Source organism: Saimiri boliviensis, chromosome 6, assembly GCF_048565385.1.
Source record: "Saimiri boliviensis isolate mSaiBol1 chromosome 6, mSaiBol1.pri, whole genome shotgun sequence".
NCBI lineage: Eukaryota > Metazoa > Chordata > Mammalia > Primates > Cebidae > Saimiri > Saimiri boliviensis.
Window position 1 is genome coordinate 85,871,141 of NC_133454.1, and position 24,536 is coordinate 85,895,676.

A 24,536-nucleotide genomic window follows, 5' to 3' on the forward strand; every position below is an offset into this window, starting at 1 on the left:
TCAAAACATATTTAAGATGCATTATATAGTTAAATGTTTAAAAATATAGCTACATGAGGATGAAAATATAGCAGAATATTGTACAATTTTAGAATGAGGAAGCCTTTCTAAACAAATCCCGAATAGAAAAAAGCATTTAAGTAAAGGATGGAAAGATTGTCAACAAAACCAGAAAATAAAACAAATGAAAAAATGCAACATGTATAACAAATTAAGGGTAATATTATTAAAACATATATTGAGACTTCTTAGATAACACTGAAAAGTGGACAAGTCTTTTAAAGAAAAAATGGGCAACCAACATTAATATGCAGTTCACAAAAGAAGAGATGTTTAATTGCAAATAAGTGTATATAAAGCACCTCATTCTCACTAATAGTAAAAAAACTCATTAAAAGAACAGTGATATGTTGTTGTTTTCCCCTATAGAAATGGCAAGAAATTTTTAAATTAACAATACTTGTTATTCAAGGAAAGAGAATAAAAACTTGCAGATAGTACTGCTGACAGCAAAAAATACTATGCTCTTTTTGAAGGGTAACTGGCAATATGAATCAAAAGTCTTTTTATAAAGAACAAACTCTTTGGCCCAGGAATCTCACTTTTAAGAATATAACCTAAAGAACCGCTAATAAGTTGAAAAGTCTTAATAAAAATGTTATGTTTTCAAGATAGTTGTTCTTTATACCAAGAAACAATAAAAACAACTTAAATGTTGCATAAAGGTCTCAGTTACATTATGAAAACCTCACTTTACACAATACTTTCTGCCAACAAAAATAATATTTAGAAGATAATGCAATCTCAGGGAAATTTATAACATATCATTAAATGGGGAAAATAGATTACAAAAAATTTATAATGGGATGATTCTAATTTTAATTGGAAAAGTTAACATAAGTATGCATATGTTAAAATGGAAAAACTATACAATAAGATACAGGTAGAATTAAATGGCAATTTCACTATCTGTGTTTTTCCACATTTCTTACAAATAAACACATATGAAGTTTGTAATAAGAAAAATGTAAGAGCTATCAAAAATACACAATGCTTGAGATATAATATTAAATACTGATAACCCATGATAGTATGTATTCCTCAAAGATATAATTTCGATCACTTTAAAATTTCAGGATAATGATAAGTAATTTAGGTGGATAATAACTGGCCTGGTTTCCACTAGAATAAAAATGTATGTTGAGTTTTGGCAGTGGTTTATTTAAACTATTTAAATATTATTTAACTAATTTTTCTATTTTTAAAATAATATATTATTGGTATATTTTCTGTAGAATATATCAGGATATATGAAGAAATTATAATGTAGAATAAAGATAAATTTAATAAAAATCTTATCTTTTACGCCCGTAAGAAACTCTAACATAAAAATGAATATTCACATATCACAAAGAATCCAGAAAAAAAGGTTAAAGAATTTGAAAAGCCTAATTTTTCATGTGGTTCACTTTTGTGATTTATACATTTTAAGCATCTGAGACTAGTACATTTTTTAAATTTTGAAGAAACATAGAAAGTGGGGGAGGAAACATACCATGAAGTACAAAAACTTCATAATGAATAACTAACATAATAAAATGTTAGTTTTCACATTACTAAGAGAAAACAGGACCCTCATCACTCATGGTGGAAAAAGCTTGCCTTTGTACAAACCATTTCTGTTCTCACTGTTACAAAAATGAATGACTTTGGAAAGGGAAGAAAACATAGAATGACTTGCAAAGTAGCAAACACCATGTTACTGCAGCTGGATAGAGAATATATCACTAATGACTTTCTTTCTACCCATCAATAAGTTGAATTTTTTTTTTCCAAAACAGCAAATGGTCTTTACGAGTATAAAACAGAAGCAGGGGAACTCAAAATAATATCCAATTGCCACTGATTTTGATAAATAATTAGTTAATGGAATTAGTTATTAATTATTTGCTGGGAAATAAGATAATTTCCTTTTCTCTTTATTTGAGTTGAACATGATATGCCTGAAAACTAGGAAATTTTCTGTAGTAAATTCTAAATAACATTTACATTAGATATTATTATCAAATTTTCATCTTAACTCAGATATTACCTACAACCAATAGGAAGATTCACCTAAAGTTGTTTGATAAATTTAGAAAACTAATATAATTAAGGACCCAAATTGTTAGTGCAAATCACAGTGATGACTGTCCATAGGGTTGACAGATAGAGTTAATGAGTGATCATGAATTTCACTCATAATGCAAAAAAAATTAATAATACAGCACTTCTTCTCCATAAATGAATCAGCAAGAGTTTTGTTACCAGGCAAAAACTGTAACTCTAGATAAGTTACCTTTAACTTACTATCTGAATGGATTGGGATAGTCCATTTCTTTACAAGTCTAAAAATAATAACATCAATCACATATATTCAAAAGTAAAGATGTTTATTGTCATCTGAGTCAAAGACCATGAAACGCTAAACCTCATGAAATTTGTGGTTTAATCAACATAGGATCCTGTGTGTATATTAACAACCACCACAACTTAAACTCATTAGTACTTTCTTAAGTGCCAGGTACTGTTCTAAGAGCTATACATGTATTACATCTCTTAGTGAGCCTATGAAGGAAGTACTTTTATTATCCTCATTTTATGGATGAGGATTATAAAACATAGAAAAGGTCAAGTATGGTGGGTCACGCCTGTAATCCCAGCACTTTGGAAGGCCGAGGAGGGCAGATCACGAAGTCAAGAGATTGAGACCATCCTGGCCAGCATGCTGAAACCCTGTCTCTACTAAAAATGCAAAAATTAACTGAGTATGGTGGAGCACCTGTAGTCCCAGATACTTGAGAAGCTGAGGCAGGAGAATTGCTTGAACTCAGGAGGCAGAGATTGCATTGAGCTGAGATTATGCAACTGCACTCCAGCCTGGCGACAGAGGAACTCCCTCTCAAAATGAAAACAAAAATAAGACAAAAAACAAAACAAAAAAAAAAAACATAGAAAAGTTCAGTGGCTCATCCAAAGTTACTCATCCAGTGACAGAGCCACAATATGAATCAAGGTAAACAGTCTTCAGAATCCCCCCATAAACCATTATGTATAGCATATCCTAGAAACATTTTTTTAAATTTTTTTTAAGAGAGAAAAAAAGAGAAAGAAAGAGAGAAATGAAGGAAAAAAAGAATGAAAGAGAGAAAGAAAGAGGAAGAGAAAGAGAGAGAGAGAATGGGAGTCTTGCTTTATTGCCCAGGCTAGAATGCAGTCTAAAAATGGGTATTGAAAACCTCTTTTATGCCAATAATTGTGCTTAACAATGGAGACAGGAAGGAATAAGGGAGGAAAATAACAAACAAGCAGCCAATCAATATTTCACTTAAATCTATGAAATGCTATGCAATTATTGAGGAGAGATTTACTTCCAATTATGTAGTCACTTTTAGAGTAGGTGTGATGTGGTACTGATAAGAATGTATGTTTTGTGGATTTGGGGTGGAAACATTTTTAAAGGTGAAACAGGAAACCCATTTTGATTAGAGGAAATTCAAAATAATTTGGATTCATAAATTAAGCTATTATTACAATTTTAAGAGGAAAACCTAAGACTGTCTTTAGCTTAATTTACTCATCTTTTCACATAAAGTTTTTATACTTCTTTTTGTGGGGTAAATTAATGAGGCAGCATATCCATTAAGTTATATGTTTACAGACTAATACAAAAAGTAGAGAAAATTTTCAGTTTGTAAATACTGCAAAGAATAAAAGTTCAGGAACGTGTAACACATTTACCCTCTCATGTACAATCAAATGTTAGATGTGAAACTTTAGTGTTATGGTACAGAAGATCAGCAAATACATTGTTATGCAAAATAAAATCACTGCATTGACATGTTTGATATATCTTATGGTGTACCTTTAATTTCTCCAAGGAGTTCACTGGTATTTAGTCTTTCCATTTTTTCCTTCCAATCTTTTGAAAGTAGTTTTTCCATGCAGGAGGAATCTATTAAAATACAAAAGTAAGTATTAAAAATATGTATTTATTACAAATTTAGAAAGTCAGTTTATGGAGAAATTCTCTCATTTAAGAATGCACAAAGCTGTTTTGTTGCTATTGCTTTAACCCCAGGATATAGAAAATTACATTATTCTATAATATATATTATAAAATACTACAACAAAATTTATTTTCACCAGGTAATTATTTTAACTATCATCTAGGAGAAAAAAGATAATGCCCAATAATCTTATTTTAGTATTATAATTCTATTAATATTCAGTCAGCATTTGTTATTTCTTAGACTGGCAGTACAGAAAAGAGGGCTCTTTCCTATGAGTTTAACTTTAGATACTCCTTTTAATTCAGGCAATTTTTTTTAAGTCCAAATAAAATGTATGTGCTGTGCAAGAAACAATAAGAGATATTCAGGAGAGAAGAAGTCAGTCAATCTGTAATCACTAAGTTCTTAAAAAAGAAACCTAACTTTTGTAAAACATTCAATTAGAGCCAACAAGAAGAAAATAAAACTAAAATGTTCTCTGGTCCCTAGTAATGAAAACTGCTAAAACTTTTCTCATACAAAAAGTGATACATATTTTTATTTAAAAAATACCTATATAAATGCCACTTCTTATTTGCCCTACTGTACTTCTCAATAACATACTAGAATATAGGGAGTAATTACAATTGTTTTTATAAAGATTCATAAAGGTTACAGAAATCCAAACTTCAGAATGTCCTGATAATTACCAAATTTTTCTCAATCAGTTATTTCTGGTCTTTATGTAGATGGACTGGCAACTGGGGCTACTGCTTACAACTATTTATTTGTACCTTTTAAGCCTCAAATCTTAACGAATAGGTCATGTTTCCAAAAGGGAATGCAGATTTAAATACTAAATCCTTAGTGCAAAGCATACTCCCATAAAACTTTAACATTCCAAGTGTCAAAATTCTGATAACTTTCTTTTAAAATTATATTTAAAACAGTTACTCCAATTCTAAATGCCTTTTCTCTCTCATATCAGCACCTACCTCTTTAGCATTTTCCCTTTCATTTTTTTTCTCCAGCTTCTAAATCCTCCTTGAATTTTTCAGAATGACAGTAAGGTCAAGATGGATCTAGGGGGTTTTAGAAGCTAGATAAGATTCAGAAAAAGACAGTGAGCCCTGGCTAAGAGATGAGAAAACCACTGCATGGTTAGAAAGTATTGGTGAAAAACAATTAACATTTGTCTGTGACATGATCAATCAATCAAGAAGGGACAGAATCCAGATCAGCATGTCGTGAAAAGGGCTGATGAAGAACAACCATCTGAACTGGCTATCACAGAGCTAAAGTTCTTTCTAAATAGAACACAGCTTGACTTTATTAAATGAAAGCTCCTTGCCCATCCCCTATACTTCTTCCCTCCCCTTTTCCTTCTTTCCTATCTTCCTTCTTCCTTCCATTCTTTCCTATTATTTTCTTAGTCTTCAACAAAGGATCTACTACTGTGCTTCAAAATTGCATTCGGAGTAATGTTCCAATGGGGCCTACATACATATGCATATGTCCAGGTTGTATTTAATTGCCGAAATAGTCTCTTACTATTTTTTATTCAAATTCAGAAATGAGATTTATGTTTCGTTCTATACCTAGTTTGTTTTTATGCTAAAGTCATAAAAAAGATAATACTAAGAGCTACGAAGCAATTCTTCAAATCCATGCCTGTCACATATTACTTTTTCTCAAATCAGGTTTGAATTTCTGAGAGAGATTGATATAACATTAGATTATGGATAAGAATAATCAACAAAAAGTTTTTATTTTCATACTCTATCCAATTTATTTTTACCCTTTCATACAACGTATCAGTGCACTAAACTGGTAATTACTGATACAGTTACAAAAGCATAACTCATTTAGCTAAACTTTGAGTTGAGAGCATACATTATAGTAGTCAAAGATAAAAGCACAATTTATTTGTAATAACAGCAAATTTAGAGCAAGTTCATATACTAGGATTAAATGCACACTAGGATGTAAACAGGCTAAAATATGTCTCTCATTTCTATAAATAGACTTGAAATCTTTTAGAGCTCCAAGAAAAGAATGCTAAAACTTCACAGGAGAAAAAGAGAGCTATATGAACAACAAGAACACATACTTCAAATATAAATCAAATCGTGTGGACACAGCTTTACATAAAAGCTACTCATTAATAAAGTGGTTAATAACATCAAAGCATTTCACATTCCTATTAGAAAATTAATCCTTACTGCAATGCTCAGTTAATCTAGCTATATGAGTTCCCATTACAGTAGAAGAAACTGAGGGAAAAAAATAAAGCAGCCTTTGCTTATCTAAATTTTCAGCCATGAAAATATTTAATAGCAATTACTGATCGCCTTTATCTATAGGACAATAAAAGTTACTACATACTACCTTATCAATGTTTATTCTCAAGACTAGGAGATTCCAGGGAGACTCAAACCTGTAAGAAGGTCTCTTGACAGATGACTGCTTTCTACACCATTATCTGACTGCCAAACCTCTAGGGGCACACCACTATCTGACTGCCAAACCTCTAGGGGCACACCATCATCGGTGCTAAGAACTCTCCATGTAATAATGTAAAGCAAGTAGGATGAGAGAAAAAAGGCCGAAAGAAGTGAATTGTTACTAAGCACTGTATAAGCAGAGGACACTACTGCCACCACCTAAAGAGTTTCTGATTTGAAATGAGGAAATATGTAGTAGATACCAAGTTACAAATACAATGTATATTTTCAAATTTCTATCTGAAAACAATGTCCAGGTAAGGGTACAAATTAAAAGTAGCACTATGCTAAAGTCGTATTGAAACAGAAAATGCCAAAATTAATTCCTCTTTGAAAGAATCTTTCCATTAACCAATATTTATTCAATGAAATGCAGAACTTTATCTTCTCTAATTTTTACAAATAATATTGATGAAAAGGGTACTATCAAAAATCAAGAATGAGACTTCAGTTCTCACCTATATTTTAAGCAAGGATGTAAATGTTTTGACATGTTATAAATTACAAGTTGCATTGTTTCTGCTTTTTTCTTTTCTTTTTCAAATTTATCTCCTTCAAGAAATTTGAGAAAAAAGGAAGATACAATTCAGAACCACTTTGTTTTTTAAATATCTGCATAATAAATTACAAAGCAAAGTTTCTGCTTCCTAAGTACTTAGGTTTCAGGCCAGGTAAGTCAAGAATGCTTTATCACAGCTGAGTAATGCTTTTGCTAATTAACTTAGTAATTAATTTTATGATTTAAGAAAAATGAAAAGAAAGAGCATGTGAGATATTGATTTCCTAATTGTACGATGATATTTTAGAAACAATTTTAAATTACTTCTACTTAGACAAATCTGCAGCAGCATTAACTCCTATACTGTACAAAGTAATTTCAGATAGATCAAAAAATAAATAAATAAATTGTCATTAAAATTACAACATGGGGAAGAGGAAGAGATAATGTAACAAATGTTTATTGAATTTTATTACAATCTACCTATAAGCAAACACGTTATTCCTTTTACCTCAAAGTGATTAGAAACGCTTAGAAATGCTAAAACATTAGAAACATGACATAAAAGATATCTTCAAAATATTTTATTGAGGAAAACAATCACTGCTGGCTCTATGTACAGATTTTCTATTGCTTTATTAACACTTTGAGAAAATAGTAAAGCCATTCTTTTTAATTTTACCATAAGAATCATAAATTTCAAATGCAATAAATTTTTCTATTTATCCAAGAACAATGATAACTTATCAAAAGTATCCATGACCTTGGTTTACAAATAAACCCAGCAAAATGTATTTATATCCCTACAGATTATCCATCCCACATTTTTCATTAGGAAACACAGAGTTGCACATGCCAGTTACTGTACATTTTTCCACAGTGGCAAGTGCTCCACAATACAGTGGGATAAAATTGGAACTTGGAGAGCTTGAAGAGCACTCTTAAATTTTAATTAAAACCCTCCGAGCTCACTAAAAATAATTAGACACTAAAATGTGCCAGTTTTATTTTGAAGTCACTATAACGTACAAAGCACACTCCCTGACGACTGCTCATGCTCTTCCTCTCTCCCCCTCTCTCCCTCTCTCTCCAATGAAACAACTGATTTTCCAAATAAGAACAAGGGGGTATAAATAGAGGCTGTTTTCAGGCCTGCTCTTCACGCTGGGGAAGCTGACAGAAAAGACAGCAGAGTGGGTTTTTCAGACTACACCAAATAAACCTAGAATAACTTCCCCAACCAAGAGTACGAATCACTAACAAACTCTAGATAAAATTCAGTCTGCAAGTAACACCACGAGTTATATCACTGATCCTTTTTGATCCAAAAGTCAAACCTTTCACCTCTTAAATGTTTTTGCTATCTTAAAATATCTCATACAATGCTATATTCCATACTATTTTTAGCCAAGCAGCAAGAGAAAGCATGCCTTTCCCATACAGCAGGGCAATGATATAAACATCAACACAGATGCTCTGCCAGGAAGAGCTGGACTTCTCAAGCACTTGATCATTAAGGAATGCACCAACTGTTTTGGATAATCTCGTGCCAGCCCCCCTTTTGCTCCACACTCCCCTCTGGGAGTGGCCAATCTTGTCCTGGTCCTAATTTTTCATTTTACTCCTCCATAACCCCCCTCCCCCATTACCAAAAAGATGAGAAATGGCATTTATGCCTAGCAATGAAAAAGCAGGCTCACTTCCCCAAACAGACCAAAACTTTAAAACAATTAACCCTCCCCTCTTCTTTCAGATAAATTACTAAGTATAAAATGCAATCTGTTTCCTTTGTTTACTCAATATGAACAATTTGTAAATGACTCAAGGATAAAATTCAGAAAATGTTGTGCTAAATTAGAACCATTATAAACATGCTAATGACTCAATGCTTGAGTAAAACATGCATGATCGGTGTGAAAAAAATAGATTTAGTTCCTGTGAAAATTCTGTTGGGCTGCCTTAAAACGATTTGGTCATTAAATCAGATATATTCCTTCCAGGAAAAATGTTAATTCCAAAACCACATTACTAGATAATATAGTGTGTGTGTGTGTGTGTGTGTGTGTGTGTGTAAGTTATTGGAAATGTAATTAGAACTATTAGATGCAAGATTTTGGTATGCTTATAAGGCAGAAAAAGCCCCACACCACACTTGAAACCTGTACATACACATACAGACATTATCATAATCGATATAATATTCTCTCTACACATGATTTTTATCTGCCAAAGTCTTAGATATTCTTTCCATAGGCATTCCTTAAAACTGGTACTTAATATACGACAGTGAAAGTCACATTGTTCTATAAGTGCAGGTAAGAAGTATCTCTTTTTATCTGCATTCCAAGGCTGCCTCACCCCTATAACAATAACAGGAATTGTTCAAAAGCAACTTCTCGAATTTTCTTCGAAGCACAACTGCTACCAATGCCAATATAGAAAAAAAGGAAAACATACAGCAGGTGATTCAGAAACGTATGGCCTGGTGCTATAGCTAAAAGAGACTTCAATGATCATGAAGACCAATACCCTCATTTCAGAAATGAGAAAACAGAGTCAGGATAAGGAATTCACCTGCCTTACCAATGTCAAAACGTTGGCAGCAGAGCTCTAACTTCAGTTCAGTGCTTGTTTTGCTGACATGACTATTTAAATCATTATTTGATCATAGGTTTTACTGTTCCCACATGTAGTATCCAAAAGGGGAAAATAAAAAATTTTGTACTTATTATTTGCTTCAGATATGGAGTTAGATACTCTAATTATTTGAAGAGAGATGCAAAAAAATCCAAGATATTGCAATGAGAACCAACAGTGGTCAACTGCCAACTCTCTATGCACACTCACTTATGCTGGTTTTCCTTCCCTCCACATTTCTTTCTCCATAATGCTTCATTTTGTTTAAATTAAAAGCCCCCTTTTCTGAATACCATCCACTAATGAATAGGTAACAGTTTACTAAAAATACTGTTGAACTCATAGGGTAATTCCTTCCTAAGTAGGTTTTATTTTCATCTATCAGGAGTATACATGCAGCCTGAAGCCTTGGTTTTCCACTGTAGCTCATTGCCCAGGAGGCCTTCAAATGTGCCACAACTTTAATGGAATAAAAATGTCCCATTAGAAATTATGGCTGTCTATGTTGCTAAAATATTACTCACCCTGACATCTTCTCTACACCCTAGTTTCTGCTCCTGCTCTTTGGGCTTTGGGTTCTACAACTATTTATTTTACTTTTAAAATACATACTTCATTGTGTGGGGTTTTTTGGTTTTTGTTTTGTTTTGTTTTGAGTCAGTTTCGCTCTTGTTGCCCAAGCTGGAGTGCAATGGCAGGATCTCGGTTCACCACAACTTCCACCTTCCGGGTTCAAGTGATTCTCATGCCTCAGCCTCCTGGGATTACAGGCACACACCACCACGCCCAGCTGATTTTTTGTATTCTTAGTAGAAATAGGGTCTCACCATGTTAGCCAGGCTGGTCTTGAACTCCTGACTTCAGGTGATCCACCCGCCTTGGCCTCCCAAAGTGCTGGGATTAAAGACATGAGCCACTGTGCCCGGCCACATCACTGTCTTTATTTTTTAACTGTATTCTAATTTCTGTGAAAATAATTTTTGTATCCAGTGTGTCCTATATTCTTCATTTTGTTTGTTTGTTTGTCTGTTTGTTTGTTTGTTTTGGTGGTTGGGGGAGAATGTTTCTGACTGCTGTTGTCTTGATGAGAGTAGTCAATCACAGTTCTGTGTTGCCTGCCTTCTACATCTCCCCCTACCCATACAGAGAAATTCGATCCAATCATAATTACCTGCTGGAACTATGTGAAGGCTCTCTTATGCTCAGGTTGGAAGCTATAAGCACGTGGATCTCGAACAATCATGACCATCCTACCTAGCACATAAAGCCTGCCTGTGATGAGTGAATGAAGCCAAAAATATAAAGAAAAATAGAAAGGAGCAGTAATAAGAATGAATAGAAAAAAAAAATCTTACGTCATGTTAACACACTTACATCCCAAAATAGATAAAACAGAATTTTATTCCTGGACTTTTGGTAATGTAATTCCCATTAATTTGAGTTGGGTTTCTGCAAGTTGCAACTTTAAAAAAATCCGAGCAATATGGAAACCATAAGCAAAAGTGCCACACATACACAACAATGTGTTATATTCTAAATTTTAACCATCTAGAAATAACCAAAGCATTAACTTGTATTACCACATTAAAACATTTATTATGTATACGGTCACAAGCTGCATAAAGAGAAACTGCACAGACAATGGTGTCTTGAATAAGAGTATAATGTCATATTTTTACTGTACCTTTTCTATGTTTAGATCCACAAATATTTACCATTGTTACAATTGCCTACAGTATTTAGTACAGTAACATGCTGCACAGGTTGGTAGCCTAAGAGCAATAGGGTATACCACATAGCCTAGGTGTGTACTAGGCCATACCATCTAGGTTTGTGTAAGTACCCTCTATGATGTTTGCATGACAAAGAAATTGCCTGAGGATGCATTTCTCTGAATGTATCCTCATTGTTAAGCAGCATGTGACTGTATTTTGAAATAAACCTCTTACTTCATTGAAAGATATACAGACCTTAAGGTAAATGTTTATAGCATTGCTACTTACAATTACCTCCTATATGAATTAGGATTTTCTGAACATGATGCAACCAAAAGAAAACACAGCAGAAAATAGGTAAAAACTGAGGCTCATTTAAAAAAAAAAAACAACAAAACAAAACAAAAAAAAAAACTTTGATTTGAGATCAGCAGTCCCCAATTTCAAAGTTATGTGTTCCAAATTGCTTCACTGTTCTGATTGACTTTATATTTAATGTTATAATATTAAATTATAAAATAAGTTTTTACTGATAAAATATCAATTTTTATCTATTTTACATAACATATTGGCAATCTGCAAAAGATCAATTTAAAACAAGGTTTATATTCCTCAATTTGTTTTTAAGGATCCTTTAAACTTTGACCCTGGTGATTAATTTCCTATTATTCCATCTACATGAAATTCCTTTTTGTCCAAATGAGTACACCAAGCATGCCTCTCTCCACTCTACATACCTGTGCTTTTTCACTTCCCCGCTTTGATTATGACATCCTCCTGGCCTGAATGTCTCCCTGCTTTTTGACAGTTAACAAAAAATCCTCCTATTCTACAGTGCCTACATCAAATACTACCTCCTCAATTATGCCTTGATTCATCACTTCAAACATAAATTTTCATCCCCTCAAGCAAAATAATTAACACTTGCTGAGCACATATCTGTCAGGCACTGTATTTTTTACATTCTCATCTATCAATCAACTCATTTAATTTGATATGAATTTCATAATCCCTTTTACATCTACTACTACTAGGACTTATCAATTTTCACCACCAGTTGATTAATTATGTGATCAACTTTATATCACAATATGATAATTACATATTAAATTCCTTAATGGTTAGGGAATGTTGCTGATATCACTTTGTGGTTTTCCATAATGCTTAACCCAGAGCTCTGCTCATATTAAGTGATAAAACTAATTCCTTGATATACAAAAAAAGAATATGACTATTGTTTGTCAAGAAGATATAAAACTAGTTTTTTTTTCAAATTAACTATATTATTCATGTATCATTTACATATAATAAAATGAAGCCATTTAAAATATAAATTTAATAAGTTTTGACAAATTATATATTCACATACTCATACTCCCCTGAAAGAAGATGGAGAACATTTCTAAAAAGTTATCTTATGCACCCATTTCAGGCAATTATCCATGCTCCTGGACTCAGGCAACCACTGATATGATTTCTATCACTATAAAATAGTTTTGTCTATTCTTGAATTTCGTAAAAATTAAAGTATACAGTATATTCCTTTTTAGATATTGATTCATTCAGTCAGCATAAAGTTTTTGAGATCCATTCATGTTGCAGCATGAATTACTAGTTGGTCTTTATACACCACAATTTGTGTATCTATTCTGTCTATGGACATATGAGTTTTTTCTAGTTTAAAGGTATTAGAAATAAAACTAATATACAAATGTATTCACAAGTCTTTTTATAAATATATATATATATATATATATATATATATATATATATATATATATATATTTCCCCTTTGAAAATTGAATTTCCACTAAAAGTGGGATAGCTATGTGCCTGACTATTTATATAAAGGGCCAAAAAGTTTTCCAAAGTGGTTGCACCATTTTATACCTCCACCACAATGTATGAGAGTTCTAGTTGTTTCATATCCTCACCAATATGTCTTAATGTTAACACTTTAATTTAGTCATTCCAGAGGATATAAAGTAGTATTTTAGTGTAGTTTTATTTATATTTCCTTAATCACTAAGATATTGAGCATATTTTTGTATGCTTTTTGACCGTTCACATATATTTTGCCCATTTTTACATTGGATTGTAAAGTCATCTCTCAAATTTATGTAATGTAAACATTTTTACCTAGTCTACAGCATGCCTTTTTATTTTCACAAGGTGTCTTTTGAGGAGCTAGAGTTTTCACTTTAATGTGACTTAATTATCAAACCTTTTATGACTAATATTTTCTGGATCCTCTCTATGAAATCTTTGTATCAATATCACAAAGATTTTTTCTTGTGTTTTCTTCTAGAAATTTTAGAACTTAGTTTTATGTTTAGATCTATGATCAATTTTAATTTATTTTGTATATATGCTATGAGGTAAAAGATAGTTAATTTTCTTTTATATAAATATCTAGTTGTTTCAGAATCATTTGTCAAAAAGATAATCTTTTCTCCATTGAGTTATCTTAACTGTTGAAAATCAAATGACTGTGTAGTGTGTAGTGTGTGTGTGTGTGTGTGTGTGTGTGTGTGTATGTGTGTGTGTTTGTAGAGCTATTTCTTAATTCTCTTTTCTGTTATATTAATTCATTATCCTTACTTTATACCAAACTGTCTTCATTGTTGCAGCCTTATAGTAAATCTTGAAATCACATAGATTAAGAATTTGTTCTTCTATTTCAAATTTGTTTTGGCTATGCTAGGTCCCCTGCATTTTCAGGTAAATTTTGGAATGGGTTTGCCTACCAAAAGAAAAAAAAAGACTTTCTGGAATTCTGATTGAATTTATCTTGAATTTACAGGTAAATTTTTTAAGATTATTATTTAAAATTGCATTTAAAGACATAAACTTCTTTCAAAGTATTATTTTAGCTGCAACCCACATATTTTGTTAGGTTGGTTTTTCATTATCATTTAGTTTAAAATATTTTATAATTTTCCTTGTTCTTTCTTCTTTGGTAATGGTTTATTTAGAAATACGTGGTTTAATTGCCAAATAATTTGAATTTAAAATTGTTTCCTTTTGTTATTGATTTGTAATTTGTTTCCATGTCAGAAAATATACCCCTTATAGTTTCAGTAGTTTTATATTTGAGATTAGTTTTATAGTCCAGCATATGCCTTATCTTGGGGATGCTCCTTATTTCCTTAATAATAATAATAATCCAGCTGTTTTTTAGTGTAGTGCTCTAACAATATCAATTAGGTTAAGTTCATAATTTTGTTCAGGTCTTCTACATTCTTATAGATCTGTCTATCTGTTTTATCAAATTCTAAAAGAGGTGTATTGAAATTACCAAGAATAATTAGATTGTGGTTGTATCTTTTTCTTCTTATACTCTGGTCAATATTTTGCTTCAAGTATTTGGAAGCTCCATTATTATTAACAGATGCATAGACATGCAGAAATATTATGTCTTCTTGGTGAATTGAACCTTTAAGCATTATGAAATGTCCTTCTTTAACTCTGAGAATATTCCTTCTCCTGGAGTCTACTTTTATATTAATATAGCTTTTTCAGCCTTCTTATCATTAGTATTTTTATGGGACATCTTCAAGAATCTTTTAACATATTTACATCTTTATATTTATGATGTCTCTTATAGTCAGTATATTAATTGGGTCTTGTTTTTGTTAATCCAATCTGATAATCTCTGCCTTTTAAAAATTAGTGTTAGTCCATTTAGATTTAATGTAATGATTGCTAAGTCTACCATATTGCTATTTTTAATGTGTTCTTTATTCCTTTGTTCCTCTTTTCTGGCCTTTTTAATTTTTTTTTTTTTTAGAATTCTGCTTATCTCCTCTATTGGTTTATTAACTATACCTCTTTATTTCATTATTTAAATGATTGATCCAGAGTTTATTATATGCATCTTTAACTTACAGCAGTCTACCTTCAAATAATATACCACTTTGAATACAATGTAAGGAACTTTAAAACACTCTTATTTTGTGCTATTGCTATCATACATATTACTTCTACATGTTTTAAACCTCATAATTCATGGTTATCATTTATTCTATAGAATCAATCATATTTTGAGTAAATTAAATATTAGAAATTAAATGTCTTATATTTGCCTCCAGAGTCACCAATTACAGTAATCTTCATTTCTTTTTAAAATCTAAGTTTCTGAGCCTGGCCAACAGGGTGAAACTCCATCACTACCAAAACCACAAAAATTAGCCAGGCATGCTGACATGCACCTGTAATCCCAACTACTTAGGAGGCTGAGGCTGGAGAATCACTTGAACCCAGGAGGCAGAGGTTGCAGTGAGCCAAGATTGCACCAATGCACTCCAGCCTGGAGTAACAAAGCAAGACTTTGTCTCAAAAAAAAAAAAAAAAAAATTGGAGGATGATCAAGGATGGCTGAATAGGAACAGCTCTACAGTACAGCTCCTAGCAGGAACTCAGAGGGTGAGTGATCACCACATTTCCAAATGAATTTTTACTGCCCACAGACCAGGAGGTTCCCTGGCAGAAAAGTGCCACAAGTCTCCAGCATGGCTGTTTCAGCTGGTGGAGCAGGTCTCCACACAAAAACTCACACAAATCTGGATGCCATTTCAACAGATGCCTGGAACTCCTGGGAGACAGAGTCATCCATTCAACTGGAAAAGAGGGGGCTGAAACAGGAAACCAGGTGATCTGTTTTGGCAGGTCCTACCCCCACAAACCCAGAAATCTGAAACACTCTGTATTGAGAGTTTCACAGTAAGCACTGCTGGACCCAGGACGGTCCAGCTCTGTGGGAGGAATGGCATCCACCATTACCAAGGCAGTCCACCACTACCGAGGCAGTCTGCCATTACTGAGGCAGTCCACCATTACTGAAGCAGCCCGCCATTGCCAAGGCAGTCCACCATTACGGAGGCAATCCACTATTACCGAGGAAGTCTGCCATTACAGAGACAATCCACCATTACTGAGAAGGTTCTAACCATACCTCTATGAACAAAACCATATGGAAGCTTACATAGCAGCTGGACAGAGCCCACGGCAGCTCAGCAATGCCTCTGTGGCAGACTGTGACTAGGCTATCTCCTCGCTGGGCAGGATATCTCTGAAAAAAGGCAGCAGCACATCAGGAACTTACAAATAAAGCTTCACCTTCCCAGGACAGAGCACCTAGGGAAAAACGGTGGTTATGAGCTCTGCTGCAGCAGACCTATAATGTAAAGGATCTCTTCAAGGAGAACTACAAATCACTGCTCAAGGAAATAAGAAAGAACACAAACAGATAAAAAAAAAAATTCCATGCTCATGGTTAGGAAGAATCAATATCGTGAAAATGGCCATACTGCCAAAAGTAATTTATACATTCAATGCTATTCACATCAAGCTACCTATGACCCTCTTCACAGAACTGAAAAAAAAACCACCTTAAACTTCATATGGAACCAAAAGAGAGCCCACATAGCCAAGTCAATTTTAAGCAAAAAGAACAAAGCTGGAGGCATCACACTACTGGACTTCAAACTATACTACAAGGCTACAGTAATCAAAACAGCATGGTACTGGTACCAAAACAGAGATATAGACCAGTGGAACAGACAGAGGCCTCGGAGGCAATGCCATACATCTACAACCATCTGATCTTTGACAAACCTCACAAAAAAAAAGCAATGGGAAAAGTATTCCCTGTTTAATAAATGGTGTTGGGAAAACTGGCTAGCCATGTGCAGAAAGCAGAAGCTGGACCCTGTCCTGACACCTTACATTAAAATTAACTCCAGATGGATTAAAAACTTAAACATAAGACCTAACACCATAAAAACCTTAGAAGAAAACCTAGGCAAATGCACTTAGGACATAGGCATAGGCAAGGACTTCATGACTAAAACATCAAAAGCAATGGCAACAAAAGCCAAAATAGACGAATGAGATCTAATTAAACTCCAATTAGAGTGAACTGAAACCAACAGAATGGAAAAAATTTTTTGCAACTAACCATCTGACAAAGGCCTAATATCCAGAATCTACAAAGAACTAAAACAGATTTACATGAAAACAAACAAACCAACCCATTCAAAAGTGGGTGAAGGACATGAACAGACATTTTTCAAAAGAAGACATATATGAGGCCAACAAACATGAAAAAATGCTCATCATCACTGGTCATTAGAGAAATGCAAATCAAAACCACATCAAGATACCATCTCAAGCCAGTTATAATGGCAATTATTAAAAAATCTGGAGACAACAGATGCTCCAGAGGATGTGGAGAAATAGGAACACTTTTACACTGTTAATGGGACTGTAAATTAGTTCAACCATTGTGAAAGACAGTATGACAATTCCTCATGGACCTAAAAATAGAAATTCCATTTGACCCAGCAATCCCATTACTGGGTATATACCCAAAGAATTATAAATCCTTCTATTATAAAGACACATGCACACGTACGTTCAATGTGGCACTGTTTACAATAGCAAAGACCTGGAACCAACCCAAATGCCCATCGATGATAGACTGGACAGGGAAAATGTGGCACATATACACCATGGAATACTATGCAGCCATAAAAAACGATGAGTTTGTGTCCTTTGTATGGACATGGATGAACCTGGAAACCATCATTCTCAGCAAACTGACACAAGAACAGAAAAACAAACACTACATGTTCTCACTCATAGGAGGGTGTTGAACAATCAGAACATATGGACACAGGGAGGGGACCATCACACACTGGAGTCTGTTGTGGGGGACTAAGATAAGGACAACTGGAGGTAGGGAGTTGGGGAGGAATAACATGGAGAGAAATGCCAGATATAGGTGATGGGGATGGAGGCAGCAAGCCACATTGCCATGTATGTACCTATGCAACAATCCTGCATGTTCCTCACATGTACCCCAGAACCTAAAGTGCAGTAAAAATATATATTTTTTTAAAAATCTAAGTTTCCCTCTAGTATTTTTTTCTTCAGCCTAAAGAAATTTCTTTAATTTTTTTATAATTAAAATTTGCTGACAATAAATTGCCTGAACTTTTATTTTTCTTAAATATCTTCATTTCACCTTCAGATGTGAATATATTTTCTAATTAAAATTATAGATTGCAATATTTATAGGACTTTAAAATATGCCATTGCAATATCTAACCGAATTATTTCTGATGTGGGGAATCACTTCTATATTTGTTCCAATGTATATAACCTATCTTTGGCTACTTCTATGAGTCTCCTTCATTAGTTTCCAGAAGTTTGATTTTTATGTGCTTTGGTATACATTCTTCTCTGTGCTTATAATTCTTGGATCTGGGGGGTGGGGAGGTTAACAAATTTATTTATTTTTAATTTTTCATTATTATGGGCACATAATAGTTGTATATATTTACAGGTACATGTGATGTTTTGGTACAAGCATTCAATGTGTAAAGATCAAATCAAGGTAACTGCGGTATTCATCACCTTAAGAATGTGCCATTTCTTTGTGTTAGAATCTTTTCAAATCTATTCTTCTAGTTATTTTTAAATACATAGTAAATTATCATTAACTATAGAAACCCTCCTGTGCTACCAAATACTAGCTCTTTTTCATTCTATATATTTTTGTACCCATTAACTATCCCCATTTTATCTCCTGCTCCCCATTATCCTTCCCAGCTACTGGTAATCATTATTCTACTCTCTATATCTGTTAGTTCATTTTTTTTTAAGCTCTCACATGTGAGTGAGAGTATGTGACAAATATCTTTCTGTGCCTGTCTTATTTTCCTTAACATAATATTCATTTGTTTAATCCATGTTGTTGTAAATAACAGGATTTCATTCCTTTTTATTACTAAATAATATTGCATTGTGTATATGTACCATATACCACATTGTATATCCATTCATCTGTTGATGGACACTTAGGTTGTTTCTGTATTTGGCTATTGTGAGTGGTTATTATCATTTGGCTGCAATAAATATGGAAATGCGGACATCTCAATATACCTATTTCCTTGCTATATAGTCCATTCACACCCACTCACATGCTGCTATAAAGAACTGCCTGAGATGAGTAATTTATTTAAAAAAGTGTTTTAGTTGACTAACAGTTCTGCATGGCTGGGAAGGCCTCAGAAAATTTTTAGTCATGGCGGGAGAGGAAGCAAACATGCCCATCTTCACATGGCAACAGAAAGAAGAAAAATGAGAGCTGAGTAAAGGGGGAAGCGCCTTATAAAACCATCAGATCTTATGAGAACTTACTATCACAAGAATAGCATGGGGTAAATCACCTACAATTACCTCCCACCAGGTACCTTCCATGACACATGGGGATTATAGGAACTACAAGTCAAGATGAGATTTGGGTGGGGACACAGCCAAACCATATCATTCTGCCCCTGGTCCCTCCCAAATCTTATGTCCTCACATTTCAAAACACAATCATGCCCTTCCAACAGTCCCCCAAAATCTTAACTTGTTTCAGCATTAACTCAAAAGTCTAAATACAAAGTCTCAACTGAGACAAGGCAAGTCCCTTCTGCTATGAGCCTGTAAAATCAAAGCAACTTAGCTACTTCCTAGATACAATGGGAGTACAGGCATTGGGTAAATACAGCCATTCCAAATGGGAGAAATTGGCCAAAATGAAGGGTTTACAGGCCCCATGCAAGTCCAGAATCCAACAGGGCAGTCATTAAACCTTAAAGTTCCAAAATGACCTCCTTTGATTACATGTCTCACATCCAGGTCATGCAGATACAAGAGGTGAGCTCCCATGACCTTGGAAAACTCTACTCCTGTGGCTTTCCAAGGTAAAGCCCAACGCCTGGCTGCTTTCACTGGCTGGCGTCGAGTGTTTATGGCTTTTCCAGGCACAAAGTGCAAGCTGTCGGTGGATCTACCATTCTGGGGTTTGGGGAATGGTGACCATCTTCTCACAGCTCTACTAGGCAGTGCCCCAGTGGGGACACTGTGCGGTTCCAATCTAACATTTTTCTTCCATACTGCCCTATCAAAGGTTCTCTATGACAACTCCACCTCTGCAACAAACCTGTGGACATCCTGGTGTTACCATACATTCTCCAAAATCTACGCAAAGTTGCACCCTCAGACCCAATGCCACATAAAAGCCACCAAGGTGTGGGCCTTGCACCCTCTAAAGGAACAGCCTAGCTGTGCTTTTACCCCTTGTAGCCACAGCTAGAGCTGAAGCAGCTGGAACACATGATATCGTGTCCCAAGGCTACACAGAGCAGAGGGGCCATGGGCCTGGACCACAAATTTTTCCCTCCTAGGTCTCTGGACCTGCAATGAGAGAAGCTGCTGTAAAGGTCTCTGACATGCTCCAGAGACTTTTTCCCATTATCTAGGTGATTAACATTTGGCTCCTTGTTACTTATGCAAATTTCTGCAGCAGGCAGGCTTGAATTTCTCCCTAGAAAATGGGTTTTCTTCTCTATTGCATCATTAAGCTACAACTTTTCCAAACTTTTATGTTCTGCCTCCTCGTGAACTCTTTGCTGCTAAGAAATTTCTTCTGCCAGATATCTTAAAGCATCGCTCTCAAGTTGAAAGTTCCACAAATCTCTAGGGAAGGTACAAAATTCCAGTTTTTTTTTTTTAAGGCATAACAAAAGTCACCTTCGCTCCTGTTCCCAACAAGTTTCTCATCTCCATCTGACCCCACTTCAGCCTGGACTTTATTATCCATATCACCAACAGAATTTTGGTTAAAGTCATTCAACAAGTTTCTAGGAAGTTCCAAATTTTTCCACATCTTCCTATCTTCTTCTGAGCACTCCAAATTGTTCTAACCTCTTCCTGTTATCCAGTTCCAAAGTAACTTCCACATTGTTGAATATATTTATAGCAGAACACCACTCTACCAGTACCAACTTACTGCATTAGTCCATTCTCACACTACTATAACAAACTGCCCAAGACTGGGTTATTTATAAAGGAAAGTCATTTAATTGACTCCTAGTTCTGCAGGGCTGGGGAAGTCCCAGGAAACTTACAATCATGGTGGAAGGGGAAGCAAACACATCCTTCTTCACATGGCAGCAGGAAGGAGAATAATGAGAACTGAGTGAAGGGGGAACCCCTTATAAAATCAAATCTCATGAGAACTTACTATCATGAGAATAGCATGGAGGAAACTGCCTCCATAATTAAATTACCTACCATCTGGTCACTCCCATGACACATAAGGATTATGGGAACTACAATTCAAGATGAGATATGGGTGGAGACATGGCGCCAAACCATGTCATTTTCTTTTGGATTTATATACAGCACTGGGATTGCTGAATTGTAAGGTAATTCTATTTTAGTTTTTTGAGGAATCTGCATATTGTTCTCAACAGTGGTTATACTAAATTACATTCCCACAAACAGTATATGAGAGTTCCCATGTCTCCATATCCTTACCAGCATTCAATATCACCTGTCTTTGGATATAAGCCATTTTAAATGGGGTGAGATGAAATTTCATTGCAGGTCATATTTGTATTTCACTGATGATCAGTGATGTTGGGCATTCTTTCATTTACAGTACTTGTTTGCCATTTGTATGTCTTCTTTTGAGAAATATCTACTTAGATATTTTGCCCATTTTTAAAAATTGGTTTATTGGGCTTTTTCCTACTGAGGTTTTTTATCTCCTTATATAGCCTGGTTGTTAATCCCTTCTTAGATGGGTAGTCCACAGATATTTTCTACCATTCTGTGGATTGTCTGTACACTTTGTTAATAGTTTCCCTTGCTGTAAAGAAGCCTTTTAGCTTGATGTAATCCCATTTGTTCATTTTTTATTTGATTCCTTGTGCTTTTGAGGTCTTATTAAAAAAATCGTTGCCCAAATCAATGTCCTGGTGTGCTTTACATTGTCTTTTTCTAGTAATTTCATAATTTCAGGCCTTAGATTAAGGTCTTTATTTGATTTTTGTATATGGTGAGAGATAGAGTTCTAATTTCATTCTTCTGGTTATAGACATCCAGTTTTCTCAGCACCATTTTTCAAAGAGACTATCCATTCCCTCGTGTGTTCTTGGCACCTTTGTTGAAAATAATTTGACTATAAATGTATTTACTTGTGGGTTCTTAATTCTGTTCCATTGATCTATGAGTCTGTTTTCATCCCAAACTATGCTGTTTGGTTCCTACAGCTTTGTGGGATAATTTGAAGTCCAGCTTTGTTCTTTTTGTTTAGGATGGCTTTGGCTACTCTGGGTCTTTGTGGTTCCATATTAACAAATTTAGAATTTTTCGGTCATTATTTCTTCAAGTCTTTTAAATGTTTATCCTCTTCAGGCACTCCACTACAAACATGATATTTCTTATTTCTCAAAGGCTATATGGCCCTGTTCATTGTTTTTTCTGCTCTTTTCCTCTGTAATTCTATCAGGATAATTTCTATTGTCCTGTCTTTGGTTTTATTACTATCTTAACTTGCAATTAGTTATCTGCATTTAAATTCTCTAACTATTGTATTTTTCAGTTCTTGGATTTCTACATAATCTTTTTTATTATTCCGTTCATATTTTACTTAAAATCATTGACTATTTTTATAATAGCTGTTTTAAAGTCATTGTCTGATAGTTCTATTCTCTCTGTAATTTCTGGATCTCTTTTTATGGACTGATTTTTCTCCCATTTATAGGTCATATTGTCTTGTTTCTTCATATGCTATTTTTACTGGATACTGGACAATATGTATAATACATTGCTGAGTGGCTAGAATTTGTTCTGTTCTTATAAAGCATTTTGAACTCTTTCTTCTAATGGGTATTAATTTATTCATAGCTCATCTTGATCTGTTGGGGCTTGTTTTTAGGCTCTGTTATGGTGGTTATAGGGAAGTCTTTACTATAGGACTAGCTTATGCATATTCCAAGGATGTGTCCTTTCTGGGTCTCTACCAAATGCCTATGTGTTCAATAAAAACACTCTACCACAGTAAGTTGAAACTTAAATATTTCACAGTAATGTGTACAGCCCCAACAGATTTTTAGTTTATTAGTTTTTTTTCTTTTCCAGGTAGTTGTTCTTCACTCAGTCTCTTGTAGTTGCACCGTATTCACACCCAGTTAGTATTTAGCCAAAGACTTAAGGGGACTCTGAGGTTTTTGCAGCTCTTTCTCTGGATAGCTCCTTCAATCTCAGAATCTACTCTGCAAATTATAGCTACTACAATTTCCCCAAACTCTGATCTCTGACAACTGAGCTCAGTGAGGCTCCTTTATCGTACTTCAGTTGCCTCTCCCTATATCAGTGTCTGACAAATATCACCAGGTAGAAAGGCAAGCTAATCTCAGGGCTTACTTTGTTTTCTTTCCCTCATATATTGCAGTCTAGTGCTAACTATTGTCTAATTTCTTAAAACAATTATTTCATACAGTTGATCAAGGGTTCTCGTTGTTTATATTAAAAGGTTAATTCCAATACCAGTTACTTCTCTATGGCCAGAAGCAGAAGTAGAATGTTACTTTTTAAAAGGATGTTATCTCAGAAAATGATTCTGTAGCATTTACTTTTATAAAAGATGGTTTAGGGTTTTCCCCATTAAGTTTCTATTAACATTTGGACTTTTATTTAGAGGCAGAGGGGAAGCCAATCTTCCTCCAACCCCTAGGCCATGGCCTGGTACTGGTCCATGGCCTGTTAGGAACCAGGCCGTAGAACAAGAGGTGAGCAGCAGGCAAGCAATCATTGCATACAAGCAAGGCATACAACCTGAGCTCTGTTTCCTGCAAGAACAGCAGCAGCATTCGATTCTCACAGGATTGAGAACCCTACTATGAACTGCACATGCAAGAAATCTACACTGTGTTCTCCTTATGGAAAAGAATTTTGAATGCCATTAAATTTTATGAAACATAATTGCAAGCTAAGGCCCCATTTTTTTCAGAATAGTAGAATAACAAGGCTAAAAAAGCTTCTGAAGATTTACAAAATGAAAATAGGAAACCAAAAACTTAAAATCCAACATTAGAAATTATATCACATAAATGAACTAAATATGGCTTATTAAAGAAAGATAATAAAAAGTGAATGAAAATCAGAAGTTAGTTAGGTTTTTTATAACTAGAAACTTTAACTATAAAAACATTAAAATATTGAAAGTAAACAAGATAAGTGGGGTTAGAACACGTAAATACTAACTTCAAAAAAGTTGACGTAGATGTATTAATATCACATAAATAAT

General features: G+C 34.2%; 1 protein-coding gene across 33 annotated transcripts in view; it reads right to left on the reverse strand.

Annotated features, from left to right (window-relative positions):
* The window catches only part of SOX6 (SRY-box transcription factor 6), a 785,339-nt gene that overhangs the window by 263,291 nt on the left and 497,512 nt on the right, over window positions 1–24,536 (reverse strand). For all 33 annotated transcript variants that reach the window (XM_074401148.1, XM_074401147.1, XM_074401149.1 and 30 more), the window contains one exon: window positions 3,905–3,994. In XM_074401148.1, the coding sequence (XP_074257249.1) occupies window positions 3,905–3,994 (90 nt within the window). The remainder of the gene's footprint in view (window positions 1–3,904; window positions 3,995–24,536) is intronic.